Source organism: Pleurodeles waltl, chromosome 1_1 (genome assembly GCF_031143425.1).
Source record: "Pleurodeles waltl isolate 20211129_DDA chromosome 1_1, aPleWal1.hap1.20221129, whole genome shotgun sequence".
NCBI classification, from domain to species: Eukaryota; Metazoa; Chordata; class Amphibia; order Caudata; family Salamandridae; genus Pleurodeles; species Pleurodeles waltl.
In genome coordinates, this window is record NC_090436.1 from 941,228,021 (window position 1) to 941,249,422 (window position 21,402).

At 44.7% G+C, this 21,402-nt stretch overlaps 1 protein-coding gene across 2 annotated transcripts in view; it reads right to left on the bottom strand.

The window, feature by feature from the left end:
* Window positions 1–1,708: 1,708 nt before the first annotated feature.
* The window catches only part of LOC138289430 (sulfotransferase 6B1-like), a 340,318-nt gene continuing 320,624 nt past the window's right edge, over window positions 1,709–21,402 (bottom strand). For both annotated transcript variants that reach the window (XM_069230173.1, XM_069230172.1), the window contains one exon: window positions 1,709–1,914. In XM_069230173.1, the coding sequence (XP_069086274.1) occupies window positions 1,784–1,914 (131 nt within the window). In that variant the 3' untranslated portion in view covers window positions 1,709–1,783. The remainder of the gene's footprint in view (window positions 1,915–21,402) is intronic.

Genomic DNA, 21,402 nt, shown 5'->3' on the forward strand with positions numbered 1-21,402 from the left:
CTGGCGCAGGCATAATGTAGCGCAAAGGGTTCCAAAGTGGTGCATTGCATGCATTGTGCCACTTCGTAAATTTGGCATGGCGATTTTGGCCTTGTTGGACCACATTAGCATTAAAACAAAATGATGTTAATGTGGCACAAGGAGATGCCAGGGTCTCTTAAATCATCCCCTAAGAGTTTCAAGTTGCAAACAACAGATGGAAAAACACACACCACCTGGACTCCGGGTGTTGCAAAGTACATCTGCTAGTAATGTTCCATTCTTGGCATTATGGGATGGGAACAATAAAGGTAAAATGTTTGGGCATTCCCCAACAGTCACACTGATATATCTAGGGCTGGAAGGTGAAACATTGAAAACTAGCTTGACTCTGTGACTTTGGAGCACAGTCTGTGTGCCAGATATATACCCAGATCCCCATCACTCTCTCTCTTGAAATCAAGTTCTAATGTCAGCATGATTACAGTGTAAAGTACGTCATTAAATGTACTGTTTGGCAGATGTGAGATAAATCTTAGAAGTATGACTTAAATCCAATGTTTAGATCACCATATCAACATTTTAATTTATTTCTAGCGAGCAGATATGAAAGTATTTGATTGACCAAACGTGCATTCAAATGCTGCTGTCATCTGAGTGTGTTACCTTCTGTGTTCTCTGCTTTTGATTAAGAACTCAGAGTACTTTTTCAGTGTTTTATTACACAATTTCAGTTAAGGCTGGTGTTTAACTGTGCATTGAAATTGCTACTGGGGTAACCAAAGTCAGGACAAGCTCTTATGTGAGGCAAAAGAAATTAAACTAATACATAACAGTAGAACCAGTAATTAACTGCCGATTTTCTTTATGGGTGGAAATTGTCACTGGTGCTACTTGCTTTCAACGAAAGAGAAGTTGACTTTCAATTCGTCCTAATTTTTGGTTGTTTCTTGGTGGTGGTATTTTCCTTTTAACCAGAAATTGAAAGGTTTTTGTTATCCTTTCTGCATCCCTAGTCATCAAATGAAGTTCCTCAACCCAAAACTAAGGGCCAGATTTACAAGGCCCTTGCGCCACACTAACATCATTTTTTTACACTAGTGTGGCGTTAAGGAGGCCATTCTCCTTCGCCATATTTAGGAAATTTGCCACAATGCATGCATTGCACCACTTTGTAACTCCTTGCCCCACATTATGCCTGCGCAAGGCATGATGTATGCAAGGGGGATGTTCCCATGCAGGGAGTCCCGTAAAAATGGAACAATGAAATTTACAACATCTCACTGCACCATTTTTAGCATCAATTTTAATGCCTGCATAATGACGCACTCATTACTTTCAATGGTCCTCCCATTACTTTGCAGGATTAGCGCCACAATTTATGGCGCTAATCCTGAATAGTACCACAATAGCATAAAAAATTATGACGCTATTTTCCTAACGTGGACCGTGGTGCCCCGTTTTGTAAATATGGCCATACATGGTGTTGTTGGGGCGGGGGCGCAAGAAAAGTGGCACATCAAAGCTGATGTGCCACTTTCTTGTAAATCTGGCCCTAAATGTAGCTGCAGGTTTTAAAAAATATGTGAAATTGTCTGTTTTGTTTTCTATCACCATGTAGATGAATCTCAGCCAAAACCGGATACAGGCTGTAACGTAGGTGCGGTGTGAGAAGGATCACCTTTAGAACCGTACGCTCAGAACAAGAATGAGAAAACAGAGGAGACAACAACATTTATTTGATTTAGTTTTAAAATGGGACGCATTTTAAAAATCATTTGGACAATACTGTTTTACCAAACTGTTAGGTTTTACAGTATACATCATACTTCAGCTGTTTTCCAAGTTTAGTTCCTGCTAAAAACTCTTCAAATTTCGCATCCATTTCACGGTTCTGGGCTTCAGTAAAATAATTTTTCCAGTCTCCAACAACACCTGTAAATACACAAGCGCATCTGTTAATAGAAAAAAGGCAGTGCCAAACACCATTTCTTACTGGCATTTGTGCATAATCTTTATAGCGAGACAACTGGCTCCTCACAGGGTTACTAGTATACAATCCAAGATATTAGCATAAATGACTCCCTGTTCAAGGAAAACATGGGCTCATCTCTGGCAGTGCTCCCCGCTCCTTCGCACACTGAGCATTCTGGACATTAAATTGTCACTCTTGACAAACTGGGGAGAAACATGGCCGTCATCTACAAAATTCAAGGTTAACTTGGACACCACAAATATTTGATTTAAGGCGTATAGAGAATATTCTTCTTGTACAGTACAGATCACTGAAACTAATTCAAAACAAGAATGGTCACTTTATGAGAAAACCAAAAGCCCATTTATGCTAGCATAACAGCAGTGGAATTCGAAACACTGACTACGGACCACGATACAGGCTATTAACAAAAGATTATTTTTTTTAACAACGTTTTAAAAAAAAATATCTTTATTCATTATTGCTTATTTATGAACAAAACAAAAACTGTGCACGTGTACCGTCCATATCCCCTTATCCCACACAAGATTTTCCCAACATTCAATCATTTGAGGGACCATCCTACATTTTTCACACACTCTGTCATTGTGTAAGATTTAGGATTTCCACATACGTGGATTACCCAACTTCACTTTGCTTCTTTGTCTTCTCTCCAAGTTTGCCCAAACCTAGCCCTCAACGGCTAAGAACTTCTAATAATGTCCTCCTGATAATTAAGTTGATGAACTACCCTCATACGATGCTACCATTGCCATCTCCGTATTCACACATCCATTCTCAGTACATGCTTTTTCTTCAAAGTTATGTTATGCAGATATACGTCACCATGAGAAATGCCACTATCCAGCCACCTCACCAATAAGGTCTAGTTCACAAATTTCAACTTACACTTTTTTGGTAAGTTTACTATTACATTTAACCTTTACTATTAGTAATTTTACGACTTTGGAGATGCTTCAGTAGTGGTGGAGATTCAGTACAAAAGACGATGGACCTGTCCTATCTTTTTATTTGCGGAGTTCTCTTCCCTGACTGCAGTTTGTCCGAAGTCATAAAAGTACTATTAGCAAAATTAAACTTTCAGTTTCTGATTACCAAAAAATTTGTAAACTTACACAAAAGTGTAAGTTTACATTTGTGAATCACATCTGCAGTGTCTCCAGCTTAAGTATCCCCTCGCTATCACTGCAATCATGGGTTCCCCTAGGATGTCTCTGTTATACTGTGCTATTTTGTGTCTTAGGCCCTGATTTAAGAGGGTCTAGCACCACTTTAGGTCCCCCTTAGTGTCATTTTGGTGACGCTAAGGTGGCCTTTTCCCCGTGACAGATTTACAAAGAGGCGCAATGCATGCATTGCACCACCTTGTAACACTTTGCGCTACATTATGCCTGCGCCAGGAATAATGTATGCAAAGGGGGTGTTTCCCCATTAGGGGGCCGAAAAAATGATGCAATGATATCTCTTAAATTTATTTTGGCACTTTTAATGCCTGCTCAGAGTAGGCGCTAAAAGAAGGCACACCATTGTTTACAATGGGTCCCTATGTACTGTTCAGGGTTAGCGAGAAAATGTTGGCGCTAACCCTGAACTGTACATCAGTAGCATTAAAAATGTTGATGCTATTGCCCCTACCCTGTGCCATGGTGCGCCATATCTTAGATATGGTTCACATGCCGGCTAACGTCATTCCTTCGCGCCATCCTAGCGCCATATTTATGAAATTATGTAGAATGGTGTTAAGGAATGGAAAGTGCCAAAAAAAAGGCGCTAACTGCTGCGCAGTGCCTTAATGAAAAATTACATTATTGCTGCAAAAATGTTGCAACACCGTTTTGTGGCACATCAACATGTCCCAAAAGAGCTTGCACCATTGCAACACCGCATTAGCATCTAAATAAAATGCAAATGCAGGAAAGAGTGCAATTTCAACACAAGATGGAATCAACAGGCCAGGAGAGACCCAAGGGAGACCCCAAACACCCAAGTGCCAGCCAGAAGGGTACAGAAAAATCACAGGAGAAGGAGAAGAGAAAGCGCAAGTGTTGATTTAGTGAGGAGGAGCACAACATCCTGGTCAGAGAGGTGATGGAGCACAAACATCAGCTATTCATCACCTCCAAATTGCCAGTTGGGAAGAGAGAGGCAATATGTCAGCAAATAGTGGACAATATAAACAGTGTCGCAGAAGTGAAGAGAACTGTCACTGAGGTCAAGAAGCACTTGCATGATTGTGAGCGCAGAACTAAGGAGAAACTTGTCAGAAACCATAAGGCGGCACTGCAGACTGAAAGTGGAAGTCCTGCACCACAGGAGGACCTGGATGAGATGGAGGAGATGGTTGCAGCGGTCATCCTGGAGAAACTGGTCACTGGAATTGCAGGACAGGACAGAGCTGACTACCAGGGACCCCCACAAATGCATGGTAAGTTGCAGGGAGGGATATCTGGAACTCCACTAATGGCAGAAGGGGAGACACATAGGACACACTCATTGCATGCTAAAGGGTTGCATCTGGACACATAGGCTCTGTGTAAAGAGGTGCCATCCTCACCCAAGCCACATCTCTACTGATGCTGTGGGTGTGCTATGCACACCAACATATACACAACGTCAACATAGGCCAATCACTATGGCTATACTCCACCATGTAACCACATTGCCTGGTAAGCATGTGCAGATATGGTGCCTGTGCCATAACAAACTCCATTGCATATAGGCAAAGCCCCTGTACCAACACAACGTAGACATCAGAGACTAGGACGGAAGTCAATACTACCACAGGGGACAGTGTCAGGGTGGTGTATCAGGCCAAAATGCTTCCCTAACTCAATGTTGCATTGCCTATACTCATGTGTGCTGCATTGAAATGCCATCTCCCCCAAAATAGCTTGTACATGTGCAGGAAGGGACACCTCCCTGCACATGAACAAATCATCACTTCAAGGCAGCCATACTGTCATCATGCTGCAACAATGCCTGTGTTGGTGCAGGGAGCACTAATCTGTGCAGGGGGCAATGCAGGGCTGTACTGTACACCGGTAAGTATGTGTGTATCGAATCTGCTTCAGTGTACTGCAACATATCTTGCAGCTGCCCTGAGCTATGCCAGATGAGAAAATATCTGCCCTAAAGCTTGCAACCTGTGGAACACAATCCATACAGGCTGAACCCACAACAACTCACACACAACCATATGCGTCACATGGGAATGGCCACAGAATAAATGTAGACAACACATTGTGCATGTATGTGAATATCATGTGTGAAGCAGTACAAGTGGCTGCAATCTCACCATTTGACAAGTTAGAGGGCTAGATCAAACAGAAAATGATGGTGTGTGCTGCTGTGCAAAATTACAAATAGAACAGTTGATGGAGGGAATGCAGAACAAATAAAACAGTCACCTGAGTCACAGATCTGGGTTTATTGCATCTGTTTTAACCCCGTTCCCCATGGGAACAGTCCAGCCTGAACTGCCAGACCAGGTTATCCCTGGACCAGAAACAAGCATCCTGGGGCCGGTTTCGGGGTATCACCCCTCTTCAACCAGGCTAGCTTGAATCTGGTAGCATAGTGAGCACGGCACCCACGTCTGCGCGTACTGGGGTGACAATTGCAAAAAGAACAGTTGATCGATGGAATGCAAAACAAATCAAACATTCACCCTCAATAAGAGATCTAGGTCTAACTCATCAGTTGTTTTTGCTCGCCAATCGATTCCAGTTTGGACCAAGCCATATACAAATCAATCTTGACCCTGCATTCTGTGCAAAATTAGGCAGCATCATGCACAGTCGTATTAAAAAACGCAGGAATGCACCATATACATTAGAATACACCCCTCCCCTGTACTCCTCCCTGCACAAGTGGCAATCAGATGTTGTGCGCCAGTGCAACCACCTTTGCACCATAGTGCTAGGATGGCTGCATTGAGAGGGAAAATGTGTCTGTGCTGAAAGGAACAGCGTCTTGCACAACAACATCCTGAAAGTGTGATTTACTCTTACTCTGTGTGCTGCATAATGCAGCACACATAGTAAAAGCAAAAATGCAGTACAAATGAAAGCATCACTCCTAGATATTGACAGGGGAAACCCACATTTGGGCTGATGTCAGATTTTGGGCCAGTGTCCGGAATACAAATAGTCATAATTCAGAGGCAGTGTCAACGCAATGGATGTTGCCGTGGTACGCCCATGGCAACACTTGTTGCATTTGGACGCTGTCTCAGATTTACGAATATCAGTGAACATGTGGCAGCGTAACAATCTAAGGCCATTGCAGGGGTGGTGTCAGCAAGGCCCAACGAGGAGGCATACATGTATTTCCCATTGTTTATACATTTCTATGTGTGCTGCATTCTGTAGCACAAACAGAGGAGCCAAATTGCAATGAGTAATTGTGTATGTGCAGGAACGGACACCTTCCCATAAACAATCAAACCTTTCAACGCAGACATCCTTGCACGATGTTGGCACTAGGTAGCTTTATGTAGTGCCAGCGCATGGGACAACACAGGGGTGCACCATATGCAAATGAATATAGTACATCCCTGCTTGTGCAATTGGAGCGCTGCCACTCTGAGCGCAGCGTTGTACTCTGTCATATTCCATTACTAGTGAGCTTGACCCATGTGTGATGCACAATGCTACATATAAGTACAACCACAACTTTGGGTCAGTGACATGTCAGTGAGCCTCCAGTGGCAAATACATGATGTCCCATGTCTACAGCCAATGCAATACAATATTGATTTTACACGATCTCATTGCAGAGGATAATGGGTTACCTCCTACCTGTCCTGGATTTCCCTGATGGGTGGCCAAGCTCAATGAACAGATCTTCCAGGATATCCTAGGAGCACTCCAAACACCACCTCCAGTTGCAGGGAGGAACACACTGTTGCAGGGTCTCTACAGGAACCACCCAGCCACCAACACAAGCCCCCAGCTAGTACTCACACAGCCCTGGACTCCAATGACCGAGAGATCAGCTTTCAGAATCCAGCGGGAGCTGGCAAAGCAGGTTCGGGTGGGGATGGAGACCACAGCAGGCAGCCTAGAGGGAGTGCGGAGGTGCCTCATTCCAAATAAGGACAACTCAGCTACCTCGGAAGCACCCACTCCCCGCTACATGGAGTCCAGCAGTCTCTGGCGGACATAGCTGCTGTCCCGAAGGAGAGGCTATGACAAATGTCAGCAGCATGCAGAATACCCTGGACTCCATGCAGCGGGAAGTGGCCTCCCTCAGGGAGAACATGGCTACCTACCACCGTGATGTTGTTGCGGTCTTGAAGAATCAGCAGTTCCTCCTTGGAGCAGTGATGCCTTATGTGTTGCCACAAATGGCAGCTGCTGCTGTGTCCTTTGACTCCACATCTCTATCCCCTGAAGTGTGTGTGGCCCCCTCTCCCTCAACAACAGCATCAGCCATGGCACAGGAGGCACCACCCACATCAGTAGATGAAGATGTGGAAGGAGTAACATTCACAAGGAAAAGCACCCGGTAGTACCAGTCCGTGCCACATGGACAGTTTCTCCTTAGTTCTGGGCTTAAGATCATGCCAGTGTTGTGACAGTATGAAATGTGCCCTCTTCACCTAACCACTGTAGCAAATGTCTGCTATGTGCTGTCATTGTCTCTACCATACCAAATGGTAATGTTAGGCACTCCTCACTAATGCACACTACTCCTAACCATGTCTCATGACATGTCCCTCAACCATGGACTCCGATAATGCTACATATGGCAAACGTTCACTCATGGGATCTATTAAATGGATATTGTATAGAAATCACAATAACTATTGCACCTGTAAAACAAGCACCTTGTACACATTTAGCATTTCTACGTTTACTGTGATCCATCTACTCAGCTAAAAGTTTGCATTGTGCCAATCCATGTCAATGTGTTCAGAATATAAGAACATGAGTGCATGACTGTCAGGCACTAAGCCACACACTAGGATCTAAACAAGAGGGAGCTGAATGATGCTGTTGTGAGCAGCAACCAACTAATTGTGTTTACTAAATGCTTTGGAACCCATATCCTTTGATGTAGACATATGGCATTTATGGCTCATTACCCAATCAATTATAATTCAACCATATGGGAGTACCAGTACAACTGATTTGTGTGGAACAAGAAAAGCTAACCCAATCAGTGATGGCCACCTGTCAGTGTTGCAGAATACAGTTCCAAATTTCGGAGTTGTCAGATGCACCACACTTACCAACATTGAAATAGCAGGACCCCACCAATTACAGGTGAAGTGCCATGTTTAGCTGTACAAGATAAAGATTACATAGACATTGTGAATGGCTGGAACACAGGATGGCAAATGTATGCACTAGTAGACAGTATGTACCTGCCACTCTGACAGCTCCTTGGTCATGGGGATGCATATGAAAAACCTGGGAAATAAAGACAATAAGCATACCCTAGGCCATTCCCCCAACTTGGCCAGTGCACTCATGACAAGCCCCCCACCCAATCAATTACAAAACTAATTAGTCTAAGATGAACAGTATTTAATATTAAAACCACCAAGCAAATGAAAACCTAAAACCTACCCTAATCTAAACTAACCTATACTAACTACCCTTAAATTAAAACTACACCTATCTAACCTATTCTAAAGGTATCTTACACATGTAACACCACACTCTAAACATTGCCCCTCCACCCCCCCTTAAGAGTCAAGATACAAGGAGGACAACATAAACTATGACTACACATGTACTAACATAACCTACAGCCTAAACCAATGTATTTTTTAGTGTTTTAAAAAATGTTTTAATACACAAATACCCCAACATAACCCCCCCAACCATGAACAAATGGCATTAAAAACCCACCCCTCACCATACTTAAGCTAACCTATGCCTACTCTACACTAACCAAACACTACACATCTAAAACCCCATATCAACTATACAAAACAGTAAAAGGGAGGGGAACAAACTGGGAAGTTGTGTCACTTTAATTGTTAATTTCTTGCTTTTTTTATTGTCTTGATATATTTCAATACCTTGCAGTCCTCTGCAGCATCCTGCTCCAATTTGGTGAGTCTGACCAAAATCTGGCCAATGTCCCTCCTCATGTCCTGCTCGAATTCACTAGGTACCATTATTGCAGGTGGCTGTGGTGGTGGCTGCGTTATCACTGGTGGAGTTGATGTTGAGGGCTGTGGTCCAACTGTAGCCCCCTGCACCTCTGATGGCTTGTCTCCAGTGTCCTTTTGTGGCTGTCTTGGAGGTCCCCCAGGGGGAAAGGCATGCCATTCCCCTGATGCTTTTTCCCTTAGGACTCTCCTGCCCATTCTGCGGAGGGCATCATAAACCTCCATTATGTGGCAGTATCGTTTGGCCCTTTTGTGGAAGTCTCGCCTCTGTGCCTCAGTCATGTTTGCAGCTGAAACATGAGAAGAAGCAAGCATCAGTATCAGCAATGGGTGGAGGTTGTAGAGACATATAATGTACACTGCAACTGCAGATAACGCATACAGGCCAACACACATTCCTCAAAAATGACATATTTCTCATCTATGACTATTTGCTACCAGCCATCATCAGTATCATTTACATGTCACTGGGATGACGGAAATGTACTTGCTTGAAACAACAGGGCCAAGAGCTGAGTGGACAAAACTGTCCATGATCAACATTTGTGTCTTCTAACTTGTGAGGATCACGTGCTCCAACAAGTCTGGATTTCCTGTGTCCTGGTGCATAAGGGGGGTTGTGCATGCAATCCATCACCTCAACACACTTGGTGAAACATCAATGCTTGGTCAGTCATCATGGAGGCAAGGTGTGGGCCATATGATATGGGGTCAGGTAACTTTCCACCTGCTGTTCATAGGTTTGGTTAATCAACACTAATGTGTCCTGGTGTAAGACCTGACCTGAGCATATGTAACAAGGGGCACGCCATTGTCCATGATGTGCCCACATGTACAACTGATTGAAACTTCCCAGAAAGTTTGGCTTTAAGTCTAAGCTGCACATAAGAATTGTCAACACATTCCAGAACTGAAGCTCCCTACCCTGTGTAATGTAGTGGTACATATGTTAAACAGCACACACATGGTGCCTGTATGGGTGCCTCTGGGCCCACGGTGAGTTTGGCACATTCAGTTTCCAGAAACATTATACATCATTTGCACATGCATGTCAGACATCATCAAAGTACCAGGTATGCACACAGCATTCACATCATATGCATATGTGATGTGACCTACATCACTCACAAATATCAAGCCATGACAATTCACATTTCACACAATTCCATGCCAGCACTCATTGCCCCTTGAACTACATTCTCATTGCACAACATTCCAACATGCATGATGTCACCATCTATTCTCCAATTATATCAGATCATTGTCCAGGCAAAACTATCTTTCATGGCATTCTACACTTAAAACTGACTCACACCAAACCCTGGATTATCACCCAGGATGCAAAGATGACACTTACTGGATGCATCAGGGTCTTCGAATTGCACAACCTCTCCCAGGGTGTTGGGTGTAGATCCACCTGCAAGACATGGATGGAAAACATTGGTTAATGTGATTTGTACATTTCAGTAAATGGACGACCTTGTATACTGTTAACGTGTTAGGCTCAGTGAGCATGTCACCCTAGTGGTAGGGCAGAGCAACTAACAAACATCTGTGATCAGTTAATCACACCAAGTCTCAGATAATGTAGACCCACACACCTACAATCCATTACTGCCCTGACACTCCTATGGTGCTTCTCACTGCACCATTTTTACATGGCATTGTCATGCAGGTGCCTGTTAGCTCTTCACCTCCATGACCAAATGGGACTGCTTGACACTGTATATTGCTTCTGAGAGACATGCAATGGTTGGTGCAGTGGCTGTCCCATTGTGACACCCAGAGCAATTGGGGCTGCCTCAGATGTCGTAGACATCTACCTCATTGTCACAGCAAACCGACAAACTTCTGCCCAGGGGTTGTGTGGGTATTCCCAGGTATTGAGGAATGACGTTATACATCCTTCTGTGAAGTAAGTAATGTGTGTGTGCCATCATAAGGCACAAACATGAGCAATAATGCTATGGGAGTAAACTAATGTGAAGATAGTTGTACCTACCTGCACACTGACTGATTGAAATCATTGCTGTCTTACCAATAGTGTGTGACCAACCATTGTTGCCATGATATACCATTATTTGTCCAGGGAGGAATAAGGACATGGGCATAGAAAATGCCTCAACACAGAAAACACTTGCTCTGTGGTGCAAGGGTGCATTTGTTGGTGCAGGTTACTGAGTGATGTGCCAGTGAAGGAGCAGGTGCAGGGCAGCCCCATACTGTCAGTGGGAAGTGGCTGGCCTGCGAAACTGACTTGGCACATGTGTGGTAATAGACATAGTACAGGGTGTATGTGATACACAAGGAACTGGAACAGGGAGGTGCTAGTAGTCTGGATCCAGTGCATGGTCAATCTACCTTACATAGCCTTGGCCAATGACACAAAGTCCTTGTGGCCATCAATGCACCCCTTACCCATGCCATGTGTGTGCCTAATATGAATTAAGGCACAGCATGATGCAGGTAGGGTCCAAATGGGTCTATTTCTGTGTAGTTAACTTATGTATTCAGCAGGAGTTGCAAAAGATCCCGACGACTTCTATTGAGTACATTGGCAACCCATCTCATACATTTTCATCCCCCTATATCACAACTGCTCTCAGCAGCCATTCAGAGTGCTGGTATAATTGTACTAAGGGATTTCCCAACTTACTCAGTGGCTTATACATGTTCCACCCATTCAGGTTTTGGGACTCCCTTCCATACATGATGCATGCCTCAGGCCTCATTTGGTTCTGCTCATTACTGAGTTGCCCTATGCATGCATCACAACACTTTGTAATGGTTGTGAAGTGAAAATGGTACATCTGCCCAGCATCAGCTTCATCATTGTACATCTGACTTGCAGGGCTAAGGTGGCGCTGGGACTCATCATACAGGTAGCATACGACATGTCCACATCTCCAGGCATGACATGCAGCACTCAACCGTATCTGCAACTGTCATGCAAAAGTAACTATGGATATGTGAGACTTACCAACTGCTCCACCAATCTGAATTCCAAGTTGATCCAGCAGATCCTGCTCCCTTGTTACCAGATCTGCCCATCAATGTTTTAGTTGGTGGTCGTTCCTTCCACTGCCGAATATCCTGGTGAGATGATGGAGCCGCCGTGCCTCATGTGGGGTATCCAAGGATTACCCGGCCACCCAGTTGCAGCATCAAAGGGAGGTAGCGCTGTACAAGCCAGATGAACCCGCTATCCGCAGAGATCCATCGCATCCTCCCCTGCAAATGCAGTTCAGCCTAAACAAAAAAATAAAGTAAACCTAACCCCTAGCCCAACTACCCCAACAACTATTCTACCTCAGACAAACACAGCCCACAGTACAGAGACAAAACACAGTACATATACACTACAAAAGACAAGTTTAAAGACAACTAAGGACAACATCTATAAGATATAGCACAAGAAACACTACAAACACACCAAAATGCACCAATTCAATTACAAAACCACCTCCGCACACCCTCTCTCAGTCACAGACAATAAGACTGAGAAATAAAAGTGAACTCACCATGTTTGGAGGCGGGACATCCTGTTTTATCACTTCCTGGGCGTGTGCATCATGTTTCCAGTCGTGACTTTTTTTTTTTACGCATGGCGGTCATGCGTCGTTTTTCTCACCATTACCGTGAAAAGGCCTGTGGACGTGCAATAGATGCTCAGGGGCTAGGCATCTTTTAGCATAGGGGTATTGTATGGTATATGCATATGCATGAAAAATGTTGACGCATGATGGTCATGCATGAATTATACACCATGGTGCGTTCAGAGGCTGTGTACATGTAATTGCCGCTCAGGGCCCAGGTGTCATTTTACAAACGTTGCAATGTGTAGTTTATGCGTTTGCGTCATACATTTTTGACACATGATGAATTTGCGTGGATTTTTGCATTGTAGGCCTTGAGTGCACCCTGATTAACTTAACGTGTCGCATGGGCTGTGCAAAAATGTTGTATATGTGTTATGGCAACATGTGCATGTATGTCCAGTACTGTCATTACAGTGACACTGGTATGTTGAACCTATAGGTTAGGTTATGAGTCTGCTGAATGTGACTAGTCATACCTTGTGCATATTTGCATGTGTAGCTACACTGTGTCCACATACATGTTGGCACATGTGTGCTACGCGAACACATGTGTATATATACTAATTTGTGGGTGGACTACATTGTTTTGTCTGAGATACAATTGTACACATACATATAATATAATACAATATATATGGTGGCCTATGTCCAAAACATGGTAAAGCATGTGACAACCATGACAGTTTCTACTAACAGTATTCAGTGGACTTGGACTGCAGTGACATCACGTAAACCCTGCTAATTTGCGTGTGTATGTGTGTCCACTCTGTGGTGTGTTGCAGGATTTTACTTTGTGTTGCTCTAAGCGTCTGCCATTTGGTCGCCCGTACATCTTAGTTGCAGTCGATGTTATGTAGACGTGTTGGTGAAGATTGGTATATGTTGTGTGTGTGTATTGACATGTGTTTTGTAATATCTGTAACATATGACAACAGTAGTGTGTTCATGGGATGTGGAACCTCATTTTACTATCTTCCTGCATGGACACATGTTGGCATTTGACAAATGCATGCATTGTCACATCAGTGCCACCTATGTTTCCGTATGGCGGAACACATGTGAAGGTCATTTCTTACAGTCACTAATTTTGTGATACCTGTGCCCTTACTATTGTGCTAGATTGCCTTTTGCTCAGAATCCATACAATATGCAATGCCTGAGTCATTACAGTGGTGTATGTGTGCTGAAATATGTGGCATATGTGTGCATGCCATCAACAAGGCATTCATATTTGTCCACATCATGTTTGTTATGACAGTCACAAACAATGTCATACCACTGTGTAACAGTCTTGCAGTCTGGCATAGATAGCAGCCTACTCATCATCACAACTGTGTCAGTTTGTATGCAACACAAACCCATGGTTGCATGTGAAGGGGCAAGTTGATGGAGCTCCAATTTACTCATCCCATTGTGCACACGCATCAGGCTCCTGACAATGTAATTAATTAATGGAGCAAGAGCAGTGGTGTGTGGGTTTATAGAGCAGGTTCCTAGCTTCTTCATGATTGCTACTCAGCAGAACTATGCACAATCCCCAGCAGACAGACACATGCACATTTGTGGTCATAAAGACCAGGATATCACCTTTTCCTCTGCGGTACTTGATGTCAGCTTTCCCCTCTCATGTACAGAGCTCAGGTGCTTGCACATGTGGGACATCTGACATTATTTGATGTCCTTAGTTGTTCCCTTGTGCAGCTTGTTGGGCTTGTATATCTGTTGTGACTTCAATATTGAAAACATGCCAGGGTACAGATGGTGTTGTCTGTCACAGCCTCCTGTCATGGTGGCATGCGATGGGCAAATACCATAGTATTCTACTGCCCAACATGACTGGCTTTTGTACTGACCTACCGACCCTCTCTTTACATATGTGAAATGTTGACTTGTAGAAATTGATGTGTTGTACAGTCAGTGTTGGTCTATGTGTGTCCCTTCTCTATGTATTCCTGCATTACTAGTAAGGCATGTATTGTCACCTAAATTGCTTCCATTCTTTAGGCTGCTTGTACTTTGTACACATCTTCTACAGCAAGATTATCTGGTCGTACATGAACATGATGCAACATGTGACTTGTGTAATTGGAAGATGTACACATCTCCTTCTACTGGCTACTTGATAGATACGGTTCCATTGACGGTACTTGTGAGATGTCATGAGTTCCACACACACATGACATTACTCCTGCCACAGGACTTGTGTTGTCTACATTTCACTTCCCGCATTGTATTTGCAAGTATCTGTGGGTGTCTTGAAGCTGTCCATCCACAACCTCCATTGAACATGGGTATGAATATCTTCCAGCATGCTACAACCCAGGTAACTCTCACCATGACTGAATGATAATGAGGTGTGAAATCATCTCTGTGCTGAACACTACATTTGCCAATTGCTACATCTATGCCTAGGTCAACTCACTCTCAGATTGGTGTTGTGACTCAGACATTTTTCAACATGCTAAACATAGTAGCACATCCCACCCCTGATTACGACGTTGGAGGCCACAACATGTATGGGACAATTTGTTACTATTGCTATCATTTACTTGTTCTGTCATGTGAGTGACAATGAGTGGTATGTATTGCTTTGTGCTGTGTGATGTTTTTATACACAGCATACTAGGTGTACATTTAGACATGTCAAGAATTGTTTATACTGGCAAACCTGTTGCTACCTAGGACATACACCCATACATCAGTCTTCACATTTGCCTGGATTTGCTCTAGGCATGTGTCAAGACAGCAGATTTGTGTGCCAAGTGTGCACCTCATGTACATAGTGAAAATTAGACACTGCATACATTCGACACATATACAAATTTGGTGGTGCAGTGTCCCAATGTCTCCATGTATCGTGACGAGGGGTCATGTGTTTGGATAGTGATTCTGCACCCATAGCTGATAATTTAGACAGTTATTATGAAAATGGCGGTGTCACGCCACCGCCAGCATGGCGGACCGCACCACCACATAATGGGCCCATGGAGGGCCGCCTTAGGCGGCCCTCACCCACCACCAGGCTGCCTCCATCATACAGCCTGGCGGTGGACGGCATCATTATCCGACAGGGCAGCGGTGCTGCCCCTCGGATAATGATCCCTTAGCCTCCAGCCTTTCCCTGGTGGGTTTCCCTGCCAGGGAAAGGATGGCGGAAGGGGTGCACCAGGGCACCCCTGGGGGCCCCTGCACTGCCCATGCACTTAGCATGGGCAGTGCAGGGGCCCCTGTGCAGTGCCCCATTGCGCAGCTCACTGCCCGATTTATGGGCAGTGATCTGCGCAACGGGTGCAGCTGCACCTGCCGCACAGAGGCATTGGCAGCGGCTACATGTGGAGCCACCGTCAATGTCCCGGCCAGGCATTCCTCTGGGCCGGCGGGCTTAAACAATGTTTCCGCCCGCCAGCCCAGAGGAATGTTCATTATACGGCTCGCGGGGTTCCGGGGGCACTGGCGGTCACGGAGAAGACCGCCAGCATGAACACGGCGATTTTCCCCGCTGTGTTCATAATGAGGGTCTTAGTCAGGCAACCCATTGCACACTCCACAGCCAACATGTGTGTGCCATAAGTGAGGTACAGTCCACCATGTTCCAGGGTTGTGCCCAATGGCAGTTGCAGGGCACATTCCCATGGATACACTGTGCAGGCTCAGCATCGGACATTGGTTACAATCCTTGGACATGTACTGAAGGACCACAGTTAGCAATGATATTCCACCATTGTCACATATGTACCATGCAGGGAAAGCTACTGTCACCATGAGTTGTGAAAGTGTTCAGTTCCTACATAATAGCCCCTACTTTGTGTGTGCCCCCCTTGCATACATCCTGTTATGCATGGTGTTGTTGTGGTAAATGGGCGAGGTATTAGCACCTTGCCCACTTGATGAAACAAGAAGGATCTAGACCTTCAGGAATCACATGGCCACAAATTGAGTGTCACTGATATGTGAAATGGTGGCAGTAGACCCTGTGCTGTCACAAATGATGTTGCTACCATACTGCTCAGCTTGTGTTACTTACCTGCACACTTTAGTTTGAGTCACATTCCAACAGTGTATGTAGTGGAGAATGGGTAGTCCAAGGAGATTCAGGTGCAAAGTGATTTATTTGTGCTATTTACAATGTGATGTTCATAGTATAGTGACTATGTGTAGAAGTTCTCAGCAATCTGGAGTCTCCTATGAACTCCTGCAGCTGCATTCATTTGTTCCCCCTTCCGCATTTTCTGTCCATCGTCATCCTCCTCCTCCTTCGGGACATCAACCTGTTCATCCCAGGGGATATTTGTCAGGACACAAATGTTGTGCAGGACTGCACATACCAGAGTGATCTTGTAAACTAGTGGTGGAGTATTCAAGAGGCTTCCTCCTGTCAGGGCCAGGCACTTAATGCTGGATTTCAGGAGCCCAAATGTCCTGTCCACCACATTGTGAGTTTTCCTGTGTCCCTCGTTGTAGGCCCGCTCTTCCACAGTTGTGGGATTGGCAAATGGGGTCATCACCCACGGCTGTATGTCATACCCTTCATCAGCTGCAAAGGACAGAAAGAAGATGTGTTGTTAAATGTTGATAGTGGTCTGGAACACACCATGGCAGTTGCACTTTTTAGTTGGTGTGGTGACACAGACTTGCTTGTGGTAAAGTTTATGTTCCTGTTCTTGTGAAATGGTTTCATTGAACTGTGTTGATGGACATGACAATCTTGGGTAGTGGTTTAAGGGCCTGAGTAAATTTATGTTGATCCCAAAATGATGGCTATGATTTAGGTAAATGTGTTGTGTAGTCCATATTTGAAGTGGTGTTCTACTGTTAGATGGAACCTACCACTTCCTAGCACCACAATGGTGTCAGATGTTGAAACACCAAAGTTGCCCTACAAAGCCAGACTGTGCCGTCGATGTTACCATGTGGCACTACGCATGCAGTGTGACACTTTGTGACCCTTTGTGCAGATTATGGATGTGCCAGCCATCAAGTGTACATGAGTGTGTATAACACATTAGTAGGATGATGTAATTTGGTGCAGTAGTCCCCATAGCTTCCAAGCCATTATTTCTGTCAGACACTTTCTACACATACACAGTGCAGGCTTTGGGAAGGGGTTCAACTATTTTTAACATGTGTCCCTTAGTACAGTGCATATAAGGTCAGATTTGTCCTCTATACTCCTACTGAATCCTACTATGACATCCATGATTTTACATACTCAGCACCATGGTGGACCATTTCTGGTATTTGCAACTGACATGGTGTTGTTAAGGGGCACTAGGGGCGCATGTGTGGTGGCACTGCAGTAGGTGCTGCCCAAATTCTCATGATTCAGCCCCATGGTCTTTAATGGAAAGTAATTTCATACTTGTATGTGTGAAACACAATGCAGCAGACAGGTGTATGTGCACACTACAGGTATGTCAGGTATGTATAGCTGATATATATATTCGGTTATGGCACCACTTGGGTGGCAGTTGATTTAGGTTCTGCAGATGCTTGCACACCATAGTTTACGTAGGACTGTATCTATGTGTGCCTTCCTCAAAATGACCATAGCCTATGCCATTGACATGCCTGTGCGCTACTTTGTTTGGTGTAATGTTTGTGTGAGATCGGTATTTAGTAGTCAACCTGTGGACACTTGTAGTGGTTTGTGAGCAGCTTCTGTATGAAAAGGGGACTTGGCTCCACCTGTCCACATGGTGTGCCAGTCAGGGTGTGGCTGTATTATGAACATTTGGATGAATGTGTTTGTGACTTGCAATGTATGCAGTGTAGTGTGGCATGTTGCATAAGTGTTGTTGCCTGTACACCTCTGTGGCCTTGCCCATGTGTATTTAGTATGGTGTTTGTCTTATTTGTCCTACATGGTTGGTGTGTTGTGTGTAATGATTGATATGGTGGCTTACCTATGAGCAGCCCATTGCCATATTGGACATCCTGGAACTGCTGGTTGATGGTGCAATGACAAAAGATGTATGCGTCATGGATGCTGCAGGGATATTTCGCCAGGATGCTGCTGAAGAGCCCACAGTAGTCCACGATGGCCTGCACATTGATAGAATGTGTGTGCTTGCGGTTCCTATGTAGGTGTTCTGTTGCTGCAGGTGGCACCAGTTAGACATGGGTGCAATCCATTGCACCCAGCACATGTGGAAACCCAGCAATTTGATAGAAACCTTGCTTAGTCTCCTGCTGCAGATGCTGGGTATTTGGGAAGCAGATGTGGTGGGGTGTGAGGCTTAGGACTGCGTCCAGGACCTTTGGTAGAAAGACGGAGAAGAATGACTGGGAGATGCCAGCCACTTGTGCACCCGTTATCTGGAATGATCCAGATGCCATCATATGGAGGACAGCGAGGAGTTTTGTCATGGGTAGAATGTTATAGGGAGTTTGCACTCTTACCGTGATGTGTGGTGCAATATGGTGTGACAGGCGTACAATGGACTCCTGGTTGAGTCTATACATCCGGACCACATCTTGTTCCCTCATTCCAAGGATAGTTGTCTGCTGTCTGAATATCCTCTTCCTCCTTCTGCGCTGCCTTTGTTACTGCTGTGGTGGTGTTTAGGGTTTCTGCGATGGTGGTGGAGGGATCTGCTCTCTTCGCAGATGTCTGCGGCGTGTACCAAGCTGGAGCAGTACAACATCCCTGTTGTCCTGGATGTTTCCAAAGCTCCTTCTGCGTGTTTTCCTTGAGTGGTGGTGTGTGATCCTCTTTTTAATGCCTGGTCTGACCAGGCATAAAAATTTGACGCTAATCGGACCTAACGCCAATTTTTATGTCCGCTTCCTTAGTTAACATCGTTCTTGCGTCGGGAGCTATATATGGCATATATGGTTAGCATCGTGTTTAGGATGGGAACGCCTACCTTGCATCTCATTGACGCAAGGTGGTTTTGGGCATCCTAGAAATGGTGCAAACCCCAATATTTAGATGGGTGTAGCGTCAACATAAAAATATGGAGCGCCATTTTAGTGCCATTTTAGTGGTAAAGTGATGCTAACCATCCATAAATAAGGGCCATGGTTTGAGGGTTATCCTCTCTTGAAGCACAAAGGGAAGTGGCCAGTTGCTACAAACAGTACTTAACGTTTAGAGACAAAACAACTGTGATTCATATTTAGAAGTAGTTGAAGTGTTCATATTTTTAAAATGTTGATGATGAGTGTGTGTGCATGCGTGTAAATAGAAATGTGTTCACAGAGTAATGTTAATATTGCATTGTGTTATTATGATGTGTAATGTTTAACATTTGACTAGGAAGACATGTTGATGGATTTCTTGTTTCTAAGGACTAATGTAAAACTTTAAAAAGAGACATACTGAGGAGACAGATAAAAGTTATATTGCAAAAGTTGTAAGAAATACAAGGGGGTTATGGAGGCTCTTTTAGACCATGTTCAAAAATCCTTTCCAGGTGACCGGAAAAATTATAGAAATATTGTCAGGAGTAGTTTAGGCTACTCAGAAGCATATGTATCCCTGCCCAAAGGAAGAGACATTTGATGACAAAATATTAGAGTACATTCTTAAATACGTTAAGAGCAAATATGTAGGAGCTAAATTGCAGAAGCAAGAAGCCACCTTAGCCTTTTGGTGAGTTGTTTGTGAAAAGCCTAAGAACTCCTCAAATGTTGATACCCCAGCACCTCTTCCGCGCCCCCACCTCTCTATGGCCCAATGAGTTCTTCCCCTTAAGGTACCTGGGGCCAGATGTAGGACACAGAGTTCTGCGACTCCCAATTTGCAACTCATTTGCAAGACGCAAATTGCGAGTCAAAAAACCATTTGTTCAACAGTGTAATTTACACTGTTTGCGATTCCCAATGTGATCGCAAATGACCTAGCTCATTAACCCTTCGGGTGCCTCAGATGTAACAGTTACACCCTGGGCAGCACTTCCCCATGGTGGCCTCGCACCCCCCTCCACAGGGCAGGGATGGAAACGCTTCCCCTTCCATCCCCGCACCCATCCCCGTGGCGTGAGCTTCCAACACTGATCGGAGGAGAAATGCAAAAGAATTTCTCCTCCAATCATGTGGAGGGGCCGAGAGAGGCATCAGAGGAAAGGAAAGGCCTTTCCTTTCCTTTGATATCTCAAGTTGCATTTCTGCTGCCTGATCGCAATGCGATCAGGCAGCAGAAATGCCCACTAGACACCACAAAGTTCTGTTTTTTTTTGTTATTGAATAAGGGGAGCGGCCCCTTGGGCAAGGGCCGCTCCCCAGGGGGGCAATTTATTTATAGGCCATTCCTGCCCCCCCGGGTGCAGATCGGCCTATTATAGTGAGGCCGATCTGCCCCCGGGGGGGGGGCAGAAACCGCTAGGTACCAGGGATACATTTTTTTTGGTTTCTTTCTTTTTTTTTATATGTGGGGAGCGACCCCTTAGGCAAGGGTCACTCCCCTGGGACCAAAATTACTTTTAGGCCTTTTCTGCCCCCCTTTGGGCCAAATTGGCATATTTTTATTAGGCCAATCTGCCCCCAAGGTGGCCGAAACCACTAGATACCAGGGAATTTTGTTATTAATTTATACTTATACATAAGGGGAGCAGTCTCTTGGGCAACGGCCACTCCCCAGGGGGCAAAATATTTTTAGGTCTTTTCTGCCCCCCCAGGGGCAGATCGGGCAGATTGGCCTATTAGAATTAGGCTGATTTGCCCCAGGGGCAGAAACCCCTAGACACCAGGGATATTTTATT